Source organism: Chelonoidis abingdonii, chromosome 7 (genome assembly GCF_003597395.2).
Source record: "Chelonoidis abingdonii isolate Lonesome George chromosome 7, CheloAbing_2.0, whole genome shotgun sequence".
Classification (NCBI taxonomy): domain Eukaryota; kingdom Metazoa; phylum Chordata; order Testudines; family Testudinidae; genus Chelonoidis; species Chelonoidis abingdonii.
The window spans coordinates 29886802-29907050 of NC_133775.1; the positions used below are offsets into that span (position 1 = coordinate 29886802).

Here is a 20249-nt window from a genome sequence, read left to right on the forward strand (position 1 = left end):
TACCTATATGTTTCTATTAGAGAAGGCAAGATGCACTTTGCATTTAGAGAGCATCTGTGATACTCCTTAGTTCCTAGGGGAACTGATTCCGCAGTTTTAGGCCTGCCACCAAGAAAGCTCTGTCTTTTTCACAGATGCCCTCGTTGTAGTTCCCAGTAATTTTGTCTTCTAGTGCCGGACAAACAAAAGTGTTCCCCACATCTTTTTCAAATTGCAGGTCCTGCCCCTTTGCTTTTTGTATGGAGAGATGTGAACACTTCTCAGGTGGTGGTGTGATCGCATTTGATTCACAGTATCATCATAATGTGATGCACCATCATGACTTTGAAACACTAAGCCTGGCTGATCTGGAAATGCAATATTTCAGGCAGGGCTGGCTCCAGGCACCAGCCGACCATGCATGTGCTTGGGGCGGCACCTCGGGGCAGGGCGGCGCTCGGTTTTTTGGGGTTTTTTTTTTTTTTTTGGTTCTTCGGGCAGCACTGAAGGGAGGTTTTTTTGTTTCAGCTGTGCGGCGCTTGGGGGGCAAGCCTTTGGGCAGCACGGCAGTCAAGGGGGCAGGGGCACGGCGTGATGCTCGGCGGGGGCAGGGCTTCAGGCAGCGCGGCGCTGGGGGAAGCGGGGGTGCGGTGTGGTGCTCAGAGGGGAGGCTTGGTTCAGCTCTCAAAGGTGGGGCAGGGCTTCAGGCAGCATTGCGCTTGGAGGGGGACGGGCTTGCACGGTACTCGGGGGCGGGACTTCAGGCAGAGTGGCGCTGGGGTGACGGGGGCTTGCTTGGTGCTCAGGGGCGGGGCTTTGGGTGGCATGGTGCTGGGGGGGCAGGGGTTTCAGTGGTGCGGTGCTTGCGGCAGGGGTACGGCGGGGCAGCGCTCTTCTTTTCTGCTTGGGGCGGCAAAAAAGTTAGATCCGGTCCTGATTTCAGGCACACTCTCACATTGCAAACTAAATAGCCATCATCATTTCTTACAAATGTAATAATGAATAATGGTGTTCTAGGGTGCCTCGTCATGTCACATTGAGAGCACTGCGGGAGCAGCTTGGAGACTTCCTAGGTGAAGATGCTGTTCCAGATAAGTTTATATTTCTGAAACATATAGGGAAAAAGCTAGCAGTGGTAAGTTATTTCTGCATTTTCCCTAGATTTCTTCTTTTGCATTTTTTTGAAACTGGATATTAGGTAACATTTTATACTTTTTCTCCCATTAAACTTTTCTGAAGCAAAACAGAGAAGTTTTTACCCTGCTCTACTGAGATTGTCAGATATTTAATAAAGTATTTTTTCTTTAATAGTTAGAAAATTAAAATATCCTAGCATAGATAACTGGATATTTTTAGCACCAAGCTGTAAATATTTTAATCTTGTGAATTTTAAAGTAGTCGTATGCAGTTGGTATAATCTTCCTGTTTGTTTGGGGTCATGGTAACCTCTTGTATTTTTATCTCTGTGATCAAATATTTGCTGAGTTTTTCTGTTCTGCTGTTTCACAACCGTAACAATGTAAGCTATTCCAAGAGCTGCACCTTTCTTACGAAGTAAAGGGCATTTGAATTAGGAAAACATGTTAATTTTTTTTTTTAATAATTTGACTGTAGACAGTGAAATCGATGTTATTGCCTTTGAGTAACTGAGAGCAGAATTTTGTCGTATTTAGTTTAATTGAATGTCTTTCATTGGTTAAAGGCGGGGTTAAATAGAAGTTCAGATTTTTTATTCTCCATAAGACACACTGATTTCAAATATGCTCTTAAATATGCATTGATCACCTGAGATTTGTTTATTATAAGGACTAAGTGAAAAACATCTGAAAAGAATGTAGTCAAAGATATCAAGACAACTAATAAAAAATTCCTTAAGCTCAATAGAAGTCAGCAGGAGAGACAGTGGATTCTTTTTCTACATTAAAATATTTGCTTTGTTTTAAGAATTGAATTGAGAGGACTATGTTACTTAACACACACTTCCTGTTCAGACTGGGCCTAATCCAACTCCTAATGAAGTCAAAGGGAGTCTTGCCACTGACTTCAGCTGGGAATTGGCTCAGGTCCTTTAAGCCCTAAGTGACAATGTAAGGGGGTGAAGATATTTATAAGAATGCACACACACTCCTGTTGGGTTGATTATAGCACACATTTGGAGTCTGACAAAAGTACAAATGAATAGATGTCATGTTAGAAAACAGAGAGTTGTTATCTATGTTCTTCCCACCCAAAGTGCTAGTGTAATAAATGTAATTTGTCATATGTAATTTACAAAGAAAATAACATGCAGATGGAATGGTATGCTGCATTCCTTTTATAGAAGTATTTTGTTGATTTTACTGATTTTTTATGTTCCAAGGTGAAGGCAAAGCAAGAAACAGAACTGAAACTCAAGTTATTTGCTCCCCCACATGTATGTATCGTATAATTTTCAAGTTATCATTTTATGAATGCACTTCATGTCACTTATTTCTTCCTTGTTTAATTAACATACGGTATATTTTAGGCACTTCATCCCGAATTATATTTACTCCCTGGAGTGGACCACTTAGAAATTGCTTATTCATCATCAACAACTCCAGATACACAGCACTTTAATGCAGAATCCCATAGGTCTCCCCAGGGACCAAGTACTTTAAATCTTCCAAAGAAAGAGCCTGTAAAAAGTCCAACATTTCTAGAAAGTCCACAGAAAAATACTCTCATGCAGAATCAAGAAGATTCTAGTTCTTTAGGATGGAATGAGACAGAAAAAGAAATGATTTCAGTCTTGCACATAAAACCTGAACAAAGCCTGAACAACAGGACTTGGGAAAAACATATTCCACATAGAAGGAAAGGTAAGATTTAACTAGTACGGGGAAGGGAGAATGAGATACTTTGGTACAGACCTAAACAGGAACTGAAAAAGAAAATGACCAATTACACTATAAAAACCCAAACAAATCCAAACCTGTTGAAATAATGTTAGAATAAGACTGACTTAAATTATCAAATTCAGATCTGAAGGTGAAGCCATTTCCTTCACCTAACTATACTAACGGTCAAATAATTTACTACTTTGTACTTGGCATTTGGTGATTTTTGTTGTTCTTCAGATTGACTTGTAAAAGAAGGGAAATGGATTTCTGCTCTTTTTTGCCTGATTAGAATGCACAAAGTAGGCTGAAAGCGTGATTTTTATTGTATTTCTTTAATGTTTTTTTTTCAGATTAATTTTTACATTACAATACAGGTTTTTTCTCCTCTGGGAGAGACTGTGGACAGCCGGAGAACTGGTATGGTTATAACATCAGGGAGGTCATGCCATTAAAACTTGATTAATTGAGATTTTAAACTTTGTTGTTTGTTTTGGTGCTAACGCACGCTTAAACCAAAATACTCTACAAAAGGAGGGAAGAAAAGATCTCTTTCAAATATTTAACACACAGCCCTTTGAGTTAAGGGATGAGAAACCTCACAATATACATGAGACCTCCAACATGTTCTCCATCAAAGCTAGAGAAGATCAGACTTGATGTTTCTTTTGCTGTTTCAGGCCTGTATATTTTATAAGGAAGCTGAAAAAAAAAGAAATGTCATGCTATCTGAAGTGGTTCACAGCCATGAGTGCCAGTCTCAGGTCATACTGTCAGAAAATAGGGCAGACATCCCAAACTGGTGGTATATCTATAATTAGGTTTCACCAAGCCAGTAACATATATGCCTGCCTGGATCACTGTATTAGGCCTGGTCTGCACTAGGGGGGGATCCATCTAAGATATGCAACTTTAGCTATGAGAATAGCATAGCTGAAGTCAACGTATCTTAGATTGAATTCAAATTACTTACCTCGTGTCCTCGCAGCACTGGATCGATGGCCACAGCTGCCCTGTCGACTTTGCTTCCACCTCTCACACTGCTGGAGTTCAGCAGTCGACAGGAGAGTGATAGATCGATTTATTGCATCTACACTACACGCGATAAATCAATCCCCGATAGATCGATCGCTACCCACCGATCTGGCGGGTAGTGTAAATGTACCCTTAGTCTTACCATAGAGTCACAAACAGTCCCCCTACCTTGCCACCCAGACAAACTGGACTTTATGATATTGGTCACTATACCAAATATCACATCGCATTAGGAGTTACTCCCAACCCCAAAGGGCTAGTCACTTAACCAGGTCAAGCTGGTACTCCAGATCTCACCAAAGACAATGCTGAAGCCAATTTCTGTAGTAAACTAATTAAGGCCATGTCTGCACTTACAAGCTCACAGCAGCACAGGTGTACTGCTACAGCAGTGCTGCTGTAAGATCTTTGTGTAGCCACATTGTGTCAATGAGAGAGAGCTCTCCCGTCAACTTAATAAAACCAACTCAACAAGCGACAGTTGCTATTTCAGCGGGCGAGCATCTCCCACCAACATAATGCTGGATGTGAACTTTTGGAGGGTTTTTGGGTGTGGGAGGGGGTTCTGATCTGGGGTAGGGGGTTGGGGTGCAGGGTCTGAGAGGGAGTTAATGTGCGGGAGGGGATTCCAACTGGGGGCAGGGGGTTCAGGGTGCAGGTTCCAGCCAGGTGGTGCTTACCTCAGGCGGCTCCTGGTCGATGGCATAGTAGGGCTTAAGGCATAGTCCCTGCCTGCCCTGGCTCCTGGCAGCTGCCATGTCTGGCCAGTTCCAAGCCAGTGAGAGCTGCAGAGGTGGCCCTCGGGGCAGGGGTGGCGTGCAGAGCTTCCCTGATCGCACCTGTGCCTAGGGTCTGCAGCGACATGCCGGTCACTTCCAGGTCCTGCGTGGAGCCAGGGCAGGCAGAAAGCCTGCCATAGCCCCACTGCACTGCCAACTGTACTTTTAACGGCCTGGTCAGCAGTGCTGATCGGAGTCGCCAAGGTCGCTTTTCAGCCGGGCATTACGGTCAAAAACCAGATGCTTGACAACCCTAGATATAGGATGTATCCCTGAATCCATTCTTATAGCATCTTTTCAGGAAAGGCCATCTGGCAGCCATATTCATTTGCAGCATGGGCTCTGCCTTTGTTGATTAAATACAGAATCTGTGAATATCCATTGTCAAACAAAATGACCCATGCTCTGAAGTTAGCTGTCTTTTATATTTCCAAGCCTCCAAACTTGTGTGATGGATAAATGTAATGTAAACACATTGTGACAGCCAGAAACAATCCTTCATTGGTTTTCATCAAGTAAATTCCCATCTTAATACTACCATACACTTTTGATCTAGGGTTAATTAAGTACAGGGATATACATAATGTAATGTGATGACATTCAACAGGTTACAAATAAGTGAAGACAACAATATTAACATCTTTTTATATCCACACACAAGTTAACTGTCCTATTCCTCCTAGCCTACATAAGGTTTATTTGATATTCACACACAAGTGAATTGGCCTATGGCTTTGATTTAAGCTGGTCTGTCAGTGTCACAAGCACAATCTCATTTTCTTCTCTGAGAAGGCTCAAATTAGGGAAATGACAACTGGTTGGAAGCAAGAGAGGGATATTTTCACTGGGATGTGCAGGGGTTGAATTGGCAGCCTGAGAAATCCAGCAAGTGTGTAATTTGTGCCACCTATTTTCCATCCCTGGGTTTTCATTGAGAGCCTCTCTTGCATAGGCAGCATGGTTGGTAAAACAGATTGCACAAGGTCTGAAACTGATGTAATATGCAAACTTGGTAAGGTGGGCAACCAGTAAGTCTTATGATGTTTTATAGCCTTGGTCCCTGACCTGTTTATCACCAAGATCTGTATGGTCTGAGATTCTGTACTGTGACCATGAACTCCACTGAGAGCACTGAGTTTAGGAAGCGGGGACACTTCTTTTGAGGGGCCTGTATATCCCTGAAATTCTCTTTCTGTCATTGGTGGCATCTAGGGGAAGCTCAAAATGTTTGTTTCCTTTTAATTTTGTCTATGTGATCTGGTTATACTTATTCCTTACTGCTTTGCTTTGAGACATATTTGGGATGTGTTGCTCTTTTGTGAATATCACTTTTAGTTTGTTTTCATTTCCGAAGGCTTTCAAAGGTCTTCAGCTATTGGACTCTGAAGAAAATAAAATGTATGGTTATTAACATTTTAAAAAGCGCTTTTAAAATTGTGTGTTTCTTTTCCCATGTAAAACTGGTCAATTGTAATGCAGACCAAATTGGATCCAATGGATCTCTCCACGTACCAAGTAGTTTAAATTCCACAAAGTGGGAGTCTGGAAAAAATCCTACATCTTTGGAAAGTGCTCAGAAAAATCATCTAAACCAAGATCAGAATGAATCTAATACTCTTAGGTGGAGTCAGAAAGACAGAGGGACTATTTCAGGTCATCATGTAAAACAGGGCATTGAACAAGCCAAGAACAATGAGACTCAGGAAAATCCCATTCCCCCTGGAAGAAAAGGTATGATTAATTCAATCATCTTCTCTTTAAGGCTGCTTTTTAGAAAGGGGGCATATAAAGCTAAACAAGAATAAAAAAAACCTCTAATTTCACTATAAAAACTGTTCAGACAATGGTATAAGAATGATTTGGAATCACAAAAGTAAAGGAATCCAGTTCTTTCCTTCACCTCACCCTGTTGTGCCAAAGGCACAGTAAAATGCTCTAACTGCATCCACTGTTTTGTGACCCTTGCAATATATAGGACCAGTTATGTAAATTAATTGAATTTCTGCATAAACTCTAAATTTTATTGTGGAGAAATAGTTTAAACGTGTGAAACCAGTGTTCTGTTATAAAAAACACTTTGACTTCCGCTTTCCTATTTTCCACAAAATCTATCTGAAATTTTGCAGCCATTGTTTTATGCTGGGGTAGAATTTTTCTGGAAAGTTTGAAGCAAAATGGAAAAGGCCTTTGGGAAATAAGGTTGAAAAAAGAAGTGAGTTTATTTCTTGAACATTTTCTTGAAGTTGTTTAGCTCATCATAATTCCAAAATGATTTGGTTTCGAAACTCTGAATTTGCTTTAATCTATTAGTGTTTGAGATGAAGAGATTGGGAGGCAAGCTTCCATGTTTTTCAGAATTTCTAGGTTAATTTCAAGGCTGGGATTTTTTGACTGAACCAAAATGTTCCCTTAAGTAATTAATAGATGTTTACAGTATTAATTTAAGTTTAACAAAGTTTTCTTTCTCATCTGGAATTTATCATTTAACCAGATATACTAGAACATTCAGATGGTAAATGTAAACTTTTATTAAAATCCATAACTAGAATCCTGATTTTGTTGAAGTCAACAGCAAATCTCCTATTCTCTTCAGTGAGGCCAGGATTTCATCCATAATTTTTACACCATATGCCTCCTACTGTAATGGTCTGTCCTTTTTAATCTGTGGCATGAAATATGGGTTTGTGTCAATACACAAGGTCCAACTGTCCCATTTTTCCTTCACATATATGTATTTCCTGTTCCCCATTTGACTGATATGATTTCTTCAACATTTTCAAACACAAGTTCCTAAAATTAGGCTTTTAAATCCATTGCACCTGCAACACCCAAAGAGTTCAGTGTAGATGTTCAGCATCCCTGAAAATCAAAATAATTTATTCAGATGCCTTATAGATTTAGGAGCCTAATTTTAGACACTTGACTTTCAAAATTTTGACTTACAAATATAGTTTCCACAGTGCACAAATATTTCCTCATGTACCTTGTCAAATACATAGTGAGATTTTAGCTATTTTCTGGCAATGTCATTTACAGAAAAGGTCTAAAGATCTAAAAGCTATGGGTGTTAATGGGCTCTGGATCAGGCACAAATTACACAGTCAAAACTCCCATTGACCTCAGTAGAAGTTTTGCCTAAGAACTGAAAGATGGGAACCAAATTTTTTTACCTGTGATATCAAGGCACAATTAATCTATAGGCAGCTACTTTATTGAGCTATTTTACACTTTAAAATGAAAGCCTTTTAAGATTCTCCCAGAAAAAACTTTCAGAGATCTGCAGCTAAGATTTATCCTGTCTGAGCCTTCCTTCATCCCTGTCTGCTGATACAGGGAAATACTTAAACATGCTCAGTGGATTTTTGCATGAAAAGACTTTATTTCTATATGATAATTAGGAGCAATACATTATTAAAATTCTTTATCAAAATCTGAACTAGAATATAACAGGGAAAGTAATTTCATTCACTTCAGCTTTCATTGTTAACCATATCTACTGCAATTTACATTTAGCCATGCTCTTAACACTCAGGAAAGGAAAATATTTCTACTGTCCTCCAAAGTAGAATTTTAATTTGCTTTTCCAGTATTAAAGAGTTTGACTCCTAAAACTGATAATTGAACATTTTCCCTGAATAGACTATAATGGAAATAGTACAAAGGTGTGGGTGGGATTAAAGCAAAAATAAAGATAACAATTATATGCCAGAATTGAAAATGGTTTTTTGAACGAGATCTGTCAGCAACACATTTTCATCTAACACTGGATGGTTGCTGAGTATTGGAAGCCAATATTTATAATAGTCTCTTCAGAATGGTCTACTACCTTACTCTACTACCCGATTAAAAGGAAATAATTGATTAAATGGGTATAGTTGGATTGTAAGTGACAACTGATGTAACATTAGTAGCTTGCCTATCACCATCTTCTTGTCTTTCATTTCTGAAGAAGATATAATAAAGTACTAATTAATTCTTTGTTCAGCATCCATTCTGATGGAATTACAGTTTTAAATCACATCATTAATACAATATTCAAAATCTTAATAAAAAGAGTTTTTACAGTCAAATATAAAAACCTTACATTCTCCTACCTTAGTATTAGCTGACAAAACTTCTACTGAGAAACTACTAGATGCAATAATATTCCGAGTTTTCAAGTGCACTGGCACTACTAAATGTTAATTTAGGCAAACCCCTAGATGTCCAGCAATTTGGATGTCCAGTGGTTTGGATACTTATCAAAGTTTTATCCAAACTTCTGTTTTATAACGGAAAAAAAATGATGGTTCAGAGAATCCCATCCCTCTTTTAATGTTGCACATTTTCACGTGTTTTCAAAAACTCTAAGATTCTTTAATTATACAAAGATATAAGATTGTATTTTGTCTGAAAGGAATGCATCCTCTGAATCAATATTTTCATTTTGAACATTGGATCTTAATGAAATTGCCACTCATTTTACTAACATTGAGAATATATAGATTTGATTTAGACAAAATCAGAATCTGCCTTTGAAGTCAGACACTGGAAATATAAATTACTGGATTATCTTTTTTCAAATAAAAAATCAGGAAATGTTCAAAATCATATTTGTATGCAGTGTAGTTGACAGTTTCATTTTATTTTCCCTAAAGCAAAACACTGAGCTTTCCAGTTTTTCTTAATGATGCTAAGAAGGCCTATTTTTAACTTGATTCTTTTGGTGGGCCATTAGTAAAGTCCAAAGGGACCCTTGAATATTGTATATGTTGCCTAATATTCTGTACTTTGCTATAGAAGAAATCCCTATAGTGATGGGTGCAAATGTGGAAAATAGAGGCACTCTAAAAGCTATCAGAGTGGGAAGAAACACTACAGGGGATTCCGGAATTCCAGAATCATTGGAAGATGGAGACAAGGAATATTTGCACAATAAGAAAAGGTAATTATAGTGAGGAGTTGTACTGACAAATATTTCATTAATGGAAACTTCTTTAAGTGTTTCTGTTAAATGAAACTAAGGAGAAAAATATACACTTTAATTAAATTTAAGACAAATTTATGTTTTTTAAGTTAATTTTTACTTGGTGCTTTGATTTTATCTTCAGCCTTCAGCAGTCTGGAGTTGGAGAATGTGTGACTGATGTTGGTATCAAACAGGATGATAAGGTATGTTTTCAAAGATAAAATATTAGTGGTAGTATAAAGAAATAGATCCATTCCTCCCAGCAGGGAAATTCCTAATTTTCAGTACAGCTGGCTCAGGTTACAGAGATGCCCTATTCAAATGTAGGTTTCAGGATAGTTGAAAAAAGTTGATTCTGCTCTAAAACAAATTTGCAAATGAAAAATATCAACAACTGCTTAAGCAATCAATGAACCCCTCAAAAGCAGGCTTTACAGTGACTAGCAGCTTGTCTCGTTTAATAGAGACTACATTTACTAGTTGTTATAATATTTTTTTAAATCTTAACTGAGTTTGGTCCTGCTCATTACCCACCATAAATATAGATTTATTGACATTGGCTGCTTTTTAGTACTTAGTATCCATTTCCTACTGGCAATATCTTGAAGTCCTCATTCAAGTACAGATGCCATTGAAGTATAATATAAAAAACCACGTATGTTGAGACTTCTGAAAACAACAGGTATAGTATATCTATAAAGCCAAAATTAGAGCATCTTTGAAACTGTGCAGAAGACACATCTGAGGTCCTGAGTACCACTTAAACTCGGAAATTAGAGCTCATGTGGGCCCTCTGCAGTGGTGTGACTTTTGATCGTTAGTTGAATAATTTTTGTAGAATCTTATGAAAGGAATTGGACAACACAAAGGCTGCTCTTATGACTTCTGCTATACTTAGAGTAGAGCTGGCTGGAAAAGATTGACAATTTCAATATTTAACACACATTTTTACAATTTTGCCCGCTTTTTTTTTTTTATTTTCACACAGCTCTACTTTGCAGCAGTTTAAAGTTCTGGTTTTTTAAAGGAAATGATTGTTAATTGTCAGAAGGAACCTCACACCAGCTGGATCGTCTATGAAGAGTGACTTTAGTACAAGTTATTTTTATACTATCATAAATTATAGAGACAGTGTATGAATACACAAATTTACATTCTTTTTAAATTTTATTAATGGTAAAAGATACCATTTATACATACATCATAAATACATTTATCACTCGATGAGAAGAAAGCTACATAATAAAAAAGATTGCCACAATTGGAGGGAGGGATAGCTCATTGGTTTGAGCATTGTCGTGCTAAACCCAGGGTTTTGAATTCAATCCTTGAGGGGGCCATTTAGGGAACTGGGGTAAAATTCTGTCTGGGGATTGGTCCTGCTTTGAGCAGGCAGTTGGACTAGATAACCTCTTGAGGTCCCTTCCAACCCTAATATTCTATGAAATCTTGGAATTCAGTACATTTCTCAGGGATAGTGAAAGATTCATTACAGTATCAAAGGATATCTCTTAAAAATGTGTAAGAGAAATGGAAATCTCATAAAAGTTATCTGAAATGTTAATGTTCAGCTTACTCAGAAATGTGATTCTATAACATTGACATTGTGGAGCTTCATGTTGTATCTCAATGATTTCTATATAAAATGTTCTCAGTTTACAAGTGTAAAGATTTCTGTTCTTCTATCAACCCTAAAATTCAACCTGGATCTGAGAAAGAAGCTAGGTTATGTTCTTCTCATGCATCATCACCAGAAATTAAAGTTCTTTAAGCTAAATTCTACCATCAGATTTACCTCTGCAACCCTACTGCTTTCTTTTGATTTGAAGAGGTCTGACTGACTGGAGCTTAGTAAACATTTATTTTGATGACACACAAAAAGAAAGCTTAGTCAAATTCAGACCTCCTACTCACCCATGCATTCTTATTGAGCAGTACAGATTAAGGGGGTGGCTGAGTTTGGCCCTTCATCCATATTAACTTGATTAGAAACATTTCTCCAAATACAGTACAAGTATTCAAGGGTCAATATTATTCATTTATATACTTTTCATTTGCCTCTAGACAGATAAGAATAATGTAAATCGTCTTGAGTATTCAAGTCAATACATTTCTCCTCCTCCTCCGCCATCTCTTTCTATAAACAGATCTCAAGTTCCCATATTTCAGACAGAGAGTAAGTATACGCTTCCAATAAATTACAAGGAATTGAACCTTTATTCAAGGTGTGAATGTTTATTTAAAAAGGTGAATTTATAAGTTGAAAGTATTAGTTAGCCCTGGAGCACCCCTGGAGCTGGCACTATGTACCAGATCACACCCGACAGCTGAGATAGGCAGGGGAATGCCTAGTCCACGAATCTCCCTGGAGCTCAGGTGTGAGCTGGGAGCTGAACTGCTCAGCACCATCAGAATGTAGATGGCTTTGCACATGCCCCAAGACACTTAGGGGATTCTAACAGTGGAAACTTAGGCATCTACAGGATTAGGTGGCAGCTGCGCGCAGTGGTTCTGCATCTAAATGTTGGACTTGGGTGCCTGAAAAGGAAGTTTGGTGCCTCTAAGTCCGCTTTCTGAATTTAGCCCCTAGTCACTAACTAACCATTTTGTTGCAGTATATTTAGCAAAATGCTTTCAGCAGGAAATAGCCCTCTTGAGTTTTTGGGTATCTGGCAACAGTTTTCAACACATGTAACATGTTTCTCGTGCCTTCCCTTTTAAATATAGTTTTAGTAATGTATATGCATTTAATATGGACATTAGTTCTAATTCATTTGTGCATTTATAAATGACTGGGTGTATTCTGCATTTATATAACCCTTTTCTGAAGCATCAAGTAGTGGCCAGTGTTAGAGATAGTATAGTGGACTGTGAGAATCCTTATTCTATGTGCCTGCAAGCAGGAGCAACACCAGCGTTTTTGGCACCCTAGGCAGGAGTCCTTCCGCGCTCCCGGTCGTTGGCAGCAATTCTGCGGTTGAGGGGGTCCTTCCGCACTCCGGGTCTTCGGGGCACTTTGGCAGCGGGTCCCAGAGCGAGGGAAGAACCCGCCACAGAATTGCCGCCGAAGACCCGGAGCGCGGAAGGACCCCCACTGCCGAATTGCTCCCCCCCCCCCAAATCCTGGTACCCTAGACGACTGCCTCGGTCGCCTAAATGGAAGCGCTGGCCCTGCCTGCAAGAGACACAAACTGAAAAAGTTGGGCATGCTCTATGGTACGTGCACTTCACTGAGACATAACTATGGCTGGCCTTTCCCACTTTTAGCATCCAGAGCTTTACTAAGTGTAGGTTTTAATTTCTTTAGAAAGCAAGATGGTTGAACAACTGAAACAAATGAAGGCAGAAAGAAGGCATATGGAAAGAACTAGAGAGGAACTGGTTAAAAAAGCCAAAGGTTTGCTTGAACAAAATAAGCTGAGGAGATATCATGGTATGTTTTTCAATTGTGTCATAACCGTGTGAAAGTAAATGTGAAACTTTTTATCTGCCTGTGTCTATGTAGTGTTATAGTATATGACTAATTGCAGAGATAGCAGCTGGATAAACAATGCCTCTCAAAAACAACAAGGAGTCTGGTGGCACCTTAAAGACTAACAGATTTATTTGGGCATAAGCTTTCATGGGTAAAAAATGTCACTTCTTCAGATGCATGGAGTGAAAGTTGCAGTGCAGGCAACTTTCACTCCATGCATCTGAAGAAGTGAGGTTTTTTACCCACGAAAGCTTATGCCCAAATAAATCTGTTAGTCTTTAAGATGCCACTGGACCTTGTTGTTTTTGTGGATACAGACTAACACGGCGACCCCATGATACTTAATACCTCTCAAAAGGCTCATTTGTATGACTAAGTATGGTGGAGCGGCTGAGGACTAAAACGTCTGCTCCCATTGATTCTCAGTGGTACTCCCATAAATATCTATATTATGTTATAGCACTGTTATGTTACTTGTAGAAGTACAGTATTGAGAATGCATCCATAAACCACATCATGGTGCCAAGCTCACAATGCGTTAAACATTCCAAAGTGCTGTTTTTAGGAATGGTACATGAGGGCATGACAGAAAACTTGTCTGCTATGACACATACAATTATTAGCGGCACCCAGATACACCTCTATTTTATTCCGTGAAATAACTGGTGACAAAACTTATTTTTCTATAATAACAGATTAAGCCTATAGAAACAATGTGTACAAAACACATACTTCTCTGAAAACGACATCTGCTCCTCGGGCAGGGCCCATGCCTTCTTTTGTGCTTGTAGACATAAAACATCTTAATTCTTTTCCCTTTCAATTGTTTAAATGATAAATTAATTCTCAAGACAAAAATATGCCAAGTACCTTAGGGGAAAACAAGCAATATAGTAATGCTCCATTTCAGAGGTGTCAAGCAGAATGAAAAGAGCTCTGGACAAACCTATGGATTCTGTGAGAACCACACAGGGAACCTTAATGAGTCACATGCATCTCTACAGTCATATGTTGAGTGTCACTGCCCAGAATGGTTAAATAGCACAGATACCTGACTGATCTATGGAGCAACGACAATATATAGTAATTATTGATATACTGCAACCTACATTATACAAAAGTCTCAGTGGACAACTGAAAACGTCAACTTCTGTCGGGCTGGTTTCCCCCAGTCATAGAGCCAACGGTTGGTTTGTCATACTAGGGACTTCATGTTTCCAGTAGAGTCCTGCCATTCCAGTTATCAGCAGCCCCAAGAGTTTTCACCAAGTGCCTTGTGGTAGGCATTTTTAAGATTACAGAGTATTCATGTTTACCTTAGCTCAAAGACTGGCTCATTTAAGGAACCTCTCCTCAGCAGGTCTCAGACAACATCCATTACATCCTGGCACACTTTGCCACATCAGGGCTCAGGGTAAGCAAGAAGAAGTCACCTGTAGTATCCTTCCAAAAGACAGAATTTGTAGGAGCACAACAGCATACCTACTGTCCATCAACTGTGAAGTTGTGGCAGAGCCTATGAGTCAGTTAGAGAGCAATCCTCAGACAACAGTAGAGGAATGTCTAAGAATGCTAGATTACATGCATTGTGCATGTTTGTCACTCCTCATGCCTTGTTGTATTCAAGGCTGGTTGAAGTCCAGCTACCCATCAAGCAAATGCCACCTAGATATGGTAGTGCAGATACCTCAGGAGGTCCTATTATCACGAGATTGGTGGAAGGATCCTATCCAAGTATCCAGAAGTACTCGATTTTCTTCTCCTCTGTCCACAGTAATGCTAGTAATGGATGCTTCCAATCTCAGATGGGGAGTACACTTGAATCAACATCAGACTCAGGGACTATAGTCAAGAGACAAGTCTCATCTTCCCATAAATATCTCAGAACTCAAAGAAATTTGTTTACCATATATGACATTTCAGCCTCTAATCCACAGTAAAACAATACAGGCATGACAAACATCCTGGCGATGTTTTACATAAACAGACAAGGAAGAACCAGTTTATTTCTATTATGCCAGGAAGCTGTTAGCATATGGAACTGGTGCATCCGACATCAGATTACCCTGACAGCCATTCACCTGTCATGTGAGCAGACACTCTTCTTTTGATGATGAATGGTCCATAAAGGATTCAGTCAATCACAGATCTTTCACAAATGGGATCACCCAGCCATACACTTGTTTGCCATGGAGTCAAACAAGAAATGCCAAACCTTTTATTTCAGAAGGGAATCTGAATCCAGGATCTCTATCGGACACTTTTCCTCAGCTCATCTCCTGGGCTGACTTATATCTATCCACTGATCCCTCTAATTCTGAGGACAATGTAGAAGCTCAGACAAGATGGTGCCAAGTAGCTATTGCTAACAACCTCTGGGTGCAGGTAATTGTAGTTCTCAGACCCATAAAGATTCTTCAGTATAACCTCCAATAACATTAGCCCTGGATCTGGATCTGGATCTGGATCTTCAGTTTAACCTCCAATAACATTAGCCCTGGATCTGGACATAATCTCCCAAACAATGGGAAGACACTCCATCCAGATCCACTTTCTCTGTACCTTACAGCCTAGATGCTGGCTGCCTGACTAATACGGAGAAATCATGTTCCAAAGCTGTTTCACAGTAGGAAGGACTTGACAAAGCTCACTTATGCCAAATGGAAAAGATTCACTCTTTGGGCAAAACAGTATCAACTTTCCCACTCATTCTCATGATTTAAAATTATCTATGCTGATTGAAGAGATCTGAATTCACTATTAAAACAGTACACCTAGCAGCTATCTGCACTTACCAGTCTCCAATTCACACCTACAATATATTCTTACATCCTACAGTGTCTATGCCTTACAGAATTAATACATATATTCCCTCCTATATAGGAGCTACCTCCCTTGTAAGATTGCGCTGTGGCTTTAGCTGGGTTGATGGGGGCTTCCATTTGAGCCATTAGTATCATGTTCTTTATACTACCTTTCTGTGAAAACAGCTTTCTTAGTGGCAATTACCCCGACATGTAGAGTAGGAGACCTACAAGCAGTGATGGCAGGGCCATCATACACTAGTTTTGATAAGGATAAGGTCTCCCTTAAACCCCAGCCAAAATTTGTTCCTAACGTAGTTTCAGATTTTCACTTAAACTAGACTACTGTATTCACATAGCTGTTTTCTCCCTGAAACCCCTTTCTAATTATAAGAAGAAGGGGCTTTACTCTCTGGATGTATCAAAACTTTTCTTTTTAGTTAAAGAGAACTCAGCTCTTCAGCCTCACATCTAGAGTATTCGTAGCATTTGCTGAAAGAATGAGCGGTTAGGCCATTTCTTTCCAGCGATTAGCTAAATGGATCTCAGAATGTTTTACATTATGCTATCGGTTAGCTAAGTTAGGACCTCATGCTCAAATTAAGGTTTACTCCTCAAAGACTCAGGTAGCTTCTACAGAAGCTGAACTATGCAAAGCAGCCACTTAGAGTTCCATTCATACATTCACATAGCATGTTTTCTGATGGAAACAGCTAGGGAAGATGCCCGTTCTGTCAGACCTATATTACCATCTGTATTTAAATAGACTCCTGTCACCCACTGCCTAAGATGAAGTTACTGCTTGGGAGTCCTCAAGAGTGCACTACATATAGACAATCCCTCAAAAAAGTAACTGTGGTCCTATGAGAGGTGCTGTCTATATGTGTTCTATGACCTCGCTTCCCTTCCCCAGTACTATGGAAGCCTTTAACACCTGGATTCTACATAGGCAACAGATCTGAGAGGTAGTTCTTCCCTGTCCACCCTTTTATGCCCCATGAAGGTATGTGTCCGGGCACTTAGGGGGCATGCACAGGCCAACAAACACTGTTGGGCAAAAGAGTCCAATCCCAAACACATTAAGCACATGCAACTCGTGGACTGCTAGATTCACAAAGGAGTGTAAGTGTGGAAATGGTCAGCATCAAATCCCCGCCCCCAACTTTTAGGTCCCTAGAAAATCACTGGGATTCACAAAGCCTGAATGAGTCACTTATGCTCCCTATACAATGAATGGGGCTAGATAGGCACCTTAGAATGGGATTCACAAAAGCCAACATGCTAGGTGGCTCCCCGCCTAGGCTAATCAATGAGAGCTGCAAAGATGAGGGGTATGCCCAAAGCCCCACTGCTCTCAGGGAGTTTCACATCTAAGTCCAGACTTCAGGGAAGCACTTCCATCTGCTTGGGATTCTTGAGTTCAAACCCCCTCTTGGCATTAGATTACCTGACTAATGGGAGACACCCACCTCAAGTCCCCCTTCACCTGCAATGAAAGAAGGGATTTGAATGGGGAATCCACTACTTGTTGGAGGAGGTGGCCTAAACACTGGGCTAGAAACTATACTGATGTGAGGTTTTTCTCAGCCTCTCCTGTTGAAACATTCCACTGTGAAAAATAATGAAAGCACCATTGGACCAGCGAGACAGAAAGTATGAGACTGATGCTTGTGGCCAATGCATTTATTAAGGAGATGGGAAACTCAAAATCCAGTTCCCCTGCTCCAATGAAATGGAGGTAGCCCTCTTGCTCCTCCTCCCCAACACACACACATGTCCTATACCCCACCTAGGGCACTCACCTGAGTAGTAGTAGATGTGTTCAAATCCCTTCTTTTCCTCCGGTAGCAGGGGTACGTGGGACATCTCCCACAACCCCAGTAAATACCCTATTGGGCAGAAAGCTATGTGGAAGGGAGTTCCTCCTTCCCCACCCAGTTTATATGAGCTGGCTTGTGGGGACCCAATCTGATGGATGACCTCTGAGCCGACTTACTGGATTGGCCTTAGGGCTGAGTTAGGCAGAGGACCCCCTAGTTTCCCCTCATTCGTGCATCACACTGGAGCTTAGGCATGTGGACGCCTAGCATAAGGAGTAACACATAGGCTGCTAGGGACCTTTTACTGCAAAAATGTAGGTGCCAAATGCATTTAGGTGGCTTCAGGATTTGACATCAGTTGACAGGGGGTTTGTGCACCCCAGTGGGCCCTGATTCTAGAACGTAGGCACTTTACCAGACACTTAGGTACCTAAGTCCTTTTGTGCCTCTAGTCCCAAGAGTGGACTACATGTAGACAACACATCTCAAAGAGCCTTAGTTACTGTAAGGTAAGTAATGTTTGCAGAAAGTTTTCTATTAATCTTAGGCATTCTGCCAGGGGCAGCTTTAGCATGAGTTCATTGGAGTCATTTGCCCCCCCAAAATCATAAAATCGGGTGCCAAACCTGAGTGGAACTGCAACTCTGTGTACCAGGTGTCAATGCCGAGCACTGGGAGCCAGGCCCAGCCCTCCAGGACAGGTGCTGCTGTTGCAGGGATAGTGTGTGTGTGGGGGAGTTGGTCTCCAGACAATTCCATCCTCCCTTTTGCAGTACTGGGGCAGAGAGTGCTGCTGCTGCTGGTCACTTCCCTACCCGCCCTCCCAACGACAGCACATTGCACCCACTGAGTCGGGAGGTTACATCCACCCCTGAATTCTACTCAAGAACTCTGGACCTGTGGAGTTCCGCAGCTCTTCATAACACATGCTCCTAGTTCAGCTTCTCTTTAGCGCTGGACCTGCAGAACTAATAAATTTTGCAAACCTGGCTCTCTTTTGTACAGCTTAGTCGTGCAGCGCTGCAAAGCTCCACGGAACTGAAACTCTGGTCCTACAGCATTCCTGCTGGAGCTTCAGTCAAACCTCCAAGAACAGATCTAGCCTTTAATTTTAGCTGGTTGAGGTCCAGCTACTCCTGGTGTGACTGTATAGTTAATGTAATGTTTAGTTTAGCTAAACATTCATTGATTTTAAAAAACAAGGCTATATGTTTCATACATGTATAAACCACTGAAGTTGAACCACACTACACGAATACCATGTGCTGTTCATTATTATTATTCCTAATGTACTGTGTATTAACCTGATCAAGACCAAACAGAGATGTTGTCCTGTATAGCTCGTGATGTGTGGAAAAAGAAATACTTTGAAACTAAGAAAGCTACAGCTTCATTGGAGGCCATTTTAAATAAACTGCAACAAGATGTAGAGCTTTACTACCAAAAGTTACTATTGCAGCTGGAAGCCAGAGATATCAGGAAACGACCAAACAATTTAACACACATTGCAAACGCCAAGGTAATATCATTTGTTCATATTTGTCAATTCCTTTCTCTCTTTCCATGAAATTTGGCTTCCGTATAGAGTATAAATTGAAAGAACAACTTTACCACCATAATTCAGAGATTCCAAACTTTACTAATTGTTTCTGAATGGCATCTGTAAAGCAGTCATATATCCTTCAGTGATGAGCATAGCCCATCTAGTTGAATCAGAGTGCACCATTGACCAGGTTTGTTTGAGGGATTTGATATCTAAAAAAAGCTTAATTAATTTAGAAAACCATTTTCCAAGAATAGGAGCATTAGTCCATTTTTTTATTTGCATATTATAAGACATTCTGTTTGTATAGGCCTAGTATAGACCATCCCTGGTGATCTTATAAATTACTCTTTGTTTGCCCAGAGTGTTTCATGGAAATAGCACACCCCAGTATTCCACGAATGCTGGATGAATGCATGAGTGTGCATGTAAGAACACAAAGCTTACGTCTTTTACCTATGGTAGCAACTTGTTTAGTTTTGTATAAACTTGTATTTTTTTAATATAACAGAGATTTTTTCATGAATGAATTGTAGGTATCACACTTTGTATGCTGGTGTAAAGATGTTCCAAATGCTTGTGTGCAACAGCACAGCCATAGCTCTGTGTGTACACTGGGCATAAATATCCCTTAAATTCATGCAGCAAGATGACATACTTCCTAGTGTGTTGAAGAAGTAAGGAAATAGGAATCTCGGTCTAAATACCTTTGGTGCACTTGCACTTTGAAAACAGTGTGTTGTGCAGAGACCTTGTCATAAACAGATTGTTAAGGGTTAATGTCTCTTCTACCTGTAAAGGGTTACACGCAGGGAACTGGAACACCTGACCAGCAACCAATTAGGAGACACGATACTTTTAAATTTGGACGGAGGGAAGCTTTTGTGTGTGTTCTTTGTCCGTTGTGTGTTCTTCTCTCGGGGGGTCTGAGAGAGACCAGACATTACTACAGGCTCTCTAAGTTTCTGTTCAAATAGTAAGTAGAACAGGTGGTTTAGGTTTGTTTTT

At 40.1% G+C, this 20249-nt stretch overlaps 1 protein-coding gene and 1 long non-coding RNA gene across 5 annotated transcripts in view; one reads left to right on the top strand and one right to left on the bottom strand.

Annotated features, from left to right (window-relative positions):
- SPATA1 (spermatogenesis associated 1) overlaps positions 1–20249 on the top strand; it is a 36928-nt gene that overhangs the window by 8341 nt on the left and 8338 nt on the right. For 2 of the 4 annotated variants that reach the window (XM_032798894.2, XM_032798897.2), the window contains exons 4-12: positions 997–1114; positions 2339–2392; positions 2486–2819; positions 6131–6382; positions 9431–9575; positions 9742–9802; positions 11664–11775; positions 12907–13032; positions 19012–19217. In XM_032798894.2, coding sequence (XP_032654785.1) covers positions 997–1114; positions 2339–2392; positions 2486–2819; positions 6131–6382; positions 9431–9575; positions 9742–9802; positions 11664–11775; positions 12907–13032; positions 19012–19217 — 1408 coding nt within the window. The remainder of the gene's footprint in view (positions 1–996; positions 1115–2338; positions 2393–2485; positions 2820–6130; positions 6383–9430; positions 9576–9741; positions 9803–11663; positions 11776–12906; positions 13033–19011; positions 19218–20249) is intronic. The other 2 variants (XM_032798896.2, XM_075067768.1) reach the window with 2 other exon arrangements.
- LOC142047094 (uncharacterized) overlaps positions 19186–20249 on the bottom strand; it is a 2041-nt gene continuing 977 nt past the window's right edge. The window contains exon 2 of the long non-coding RNA XR_012656243.1: positions 19186–19992. This is a non-coding gene — a long non-coding RNA (uncharacterized LOC142047094). The remainder of the gene's footprint in view (positions 19993–20249) is intronic.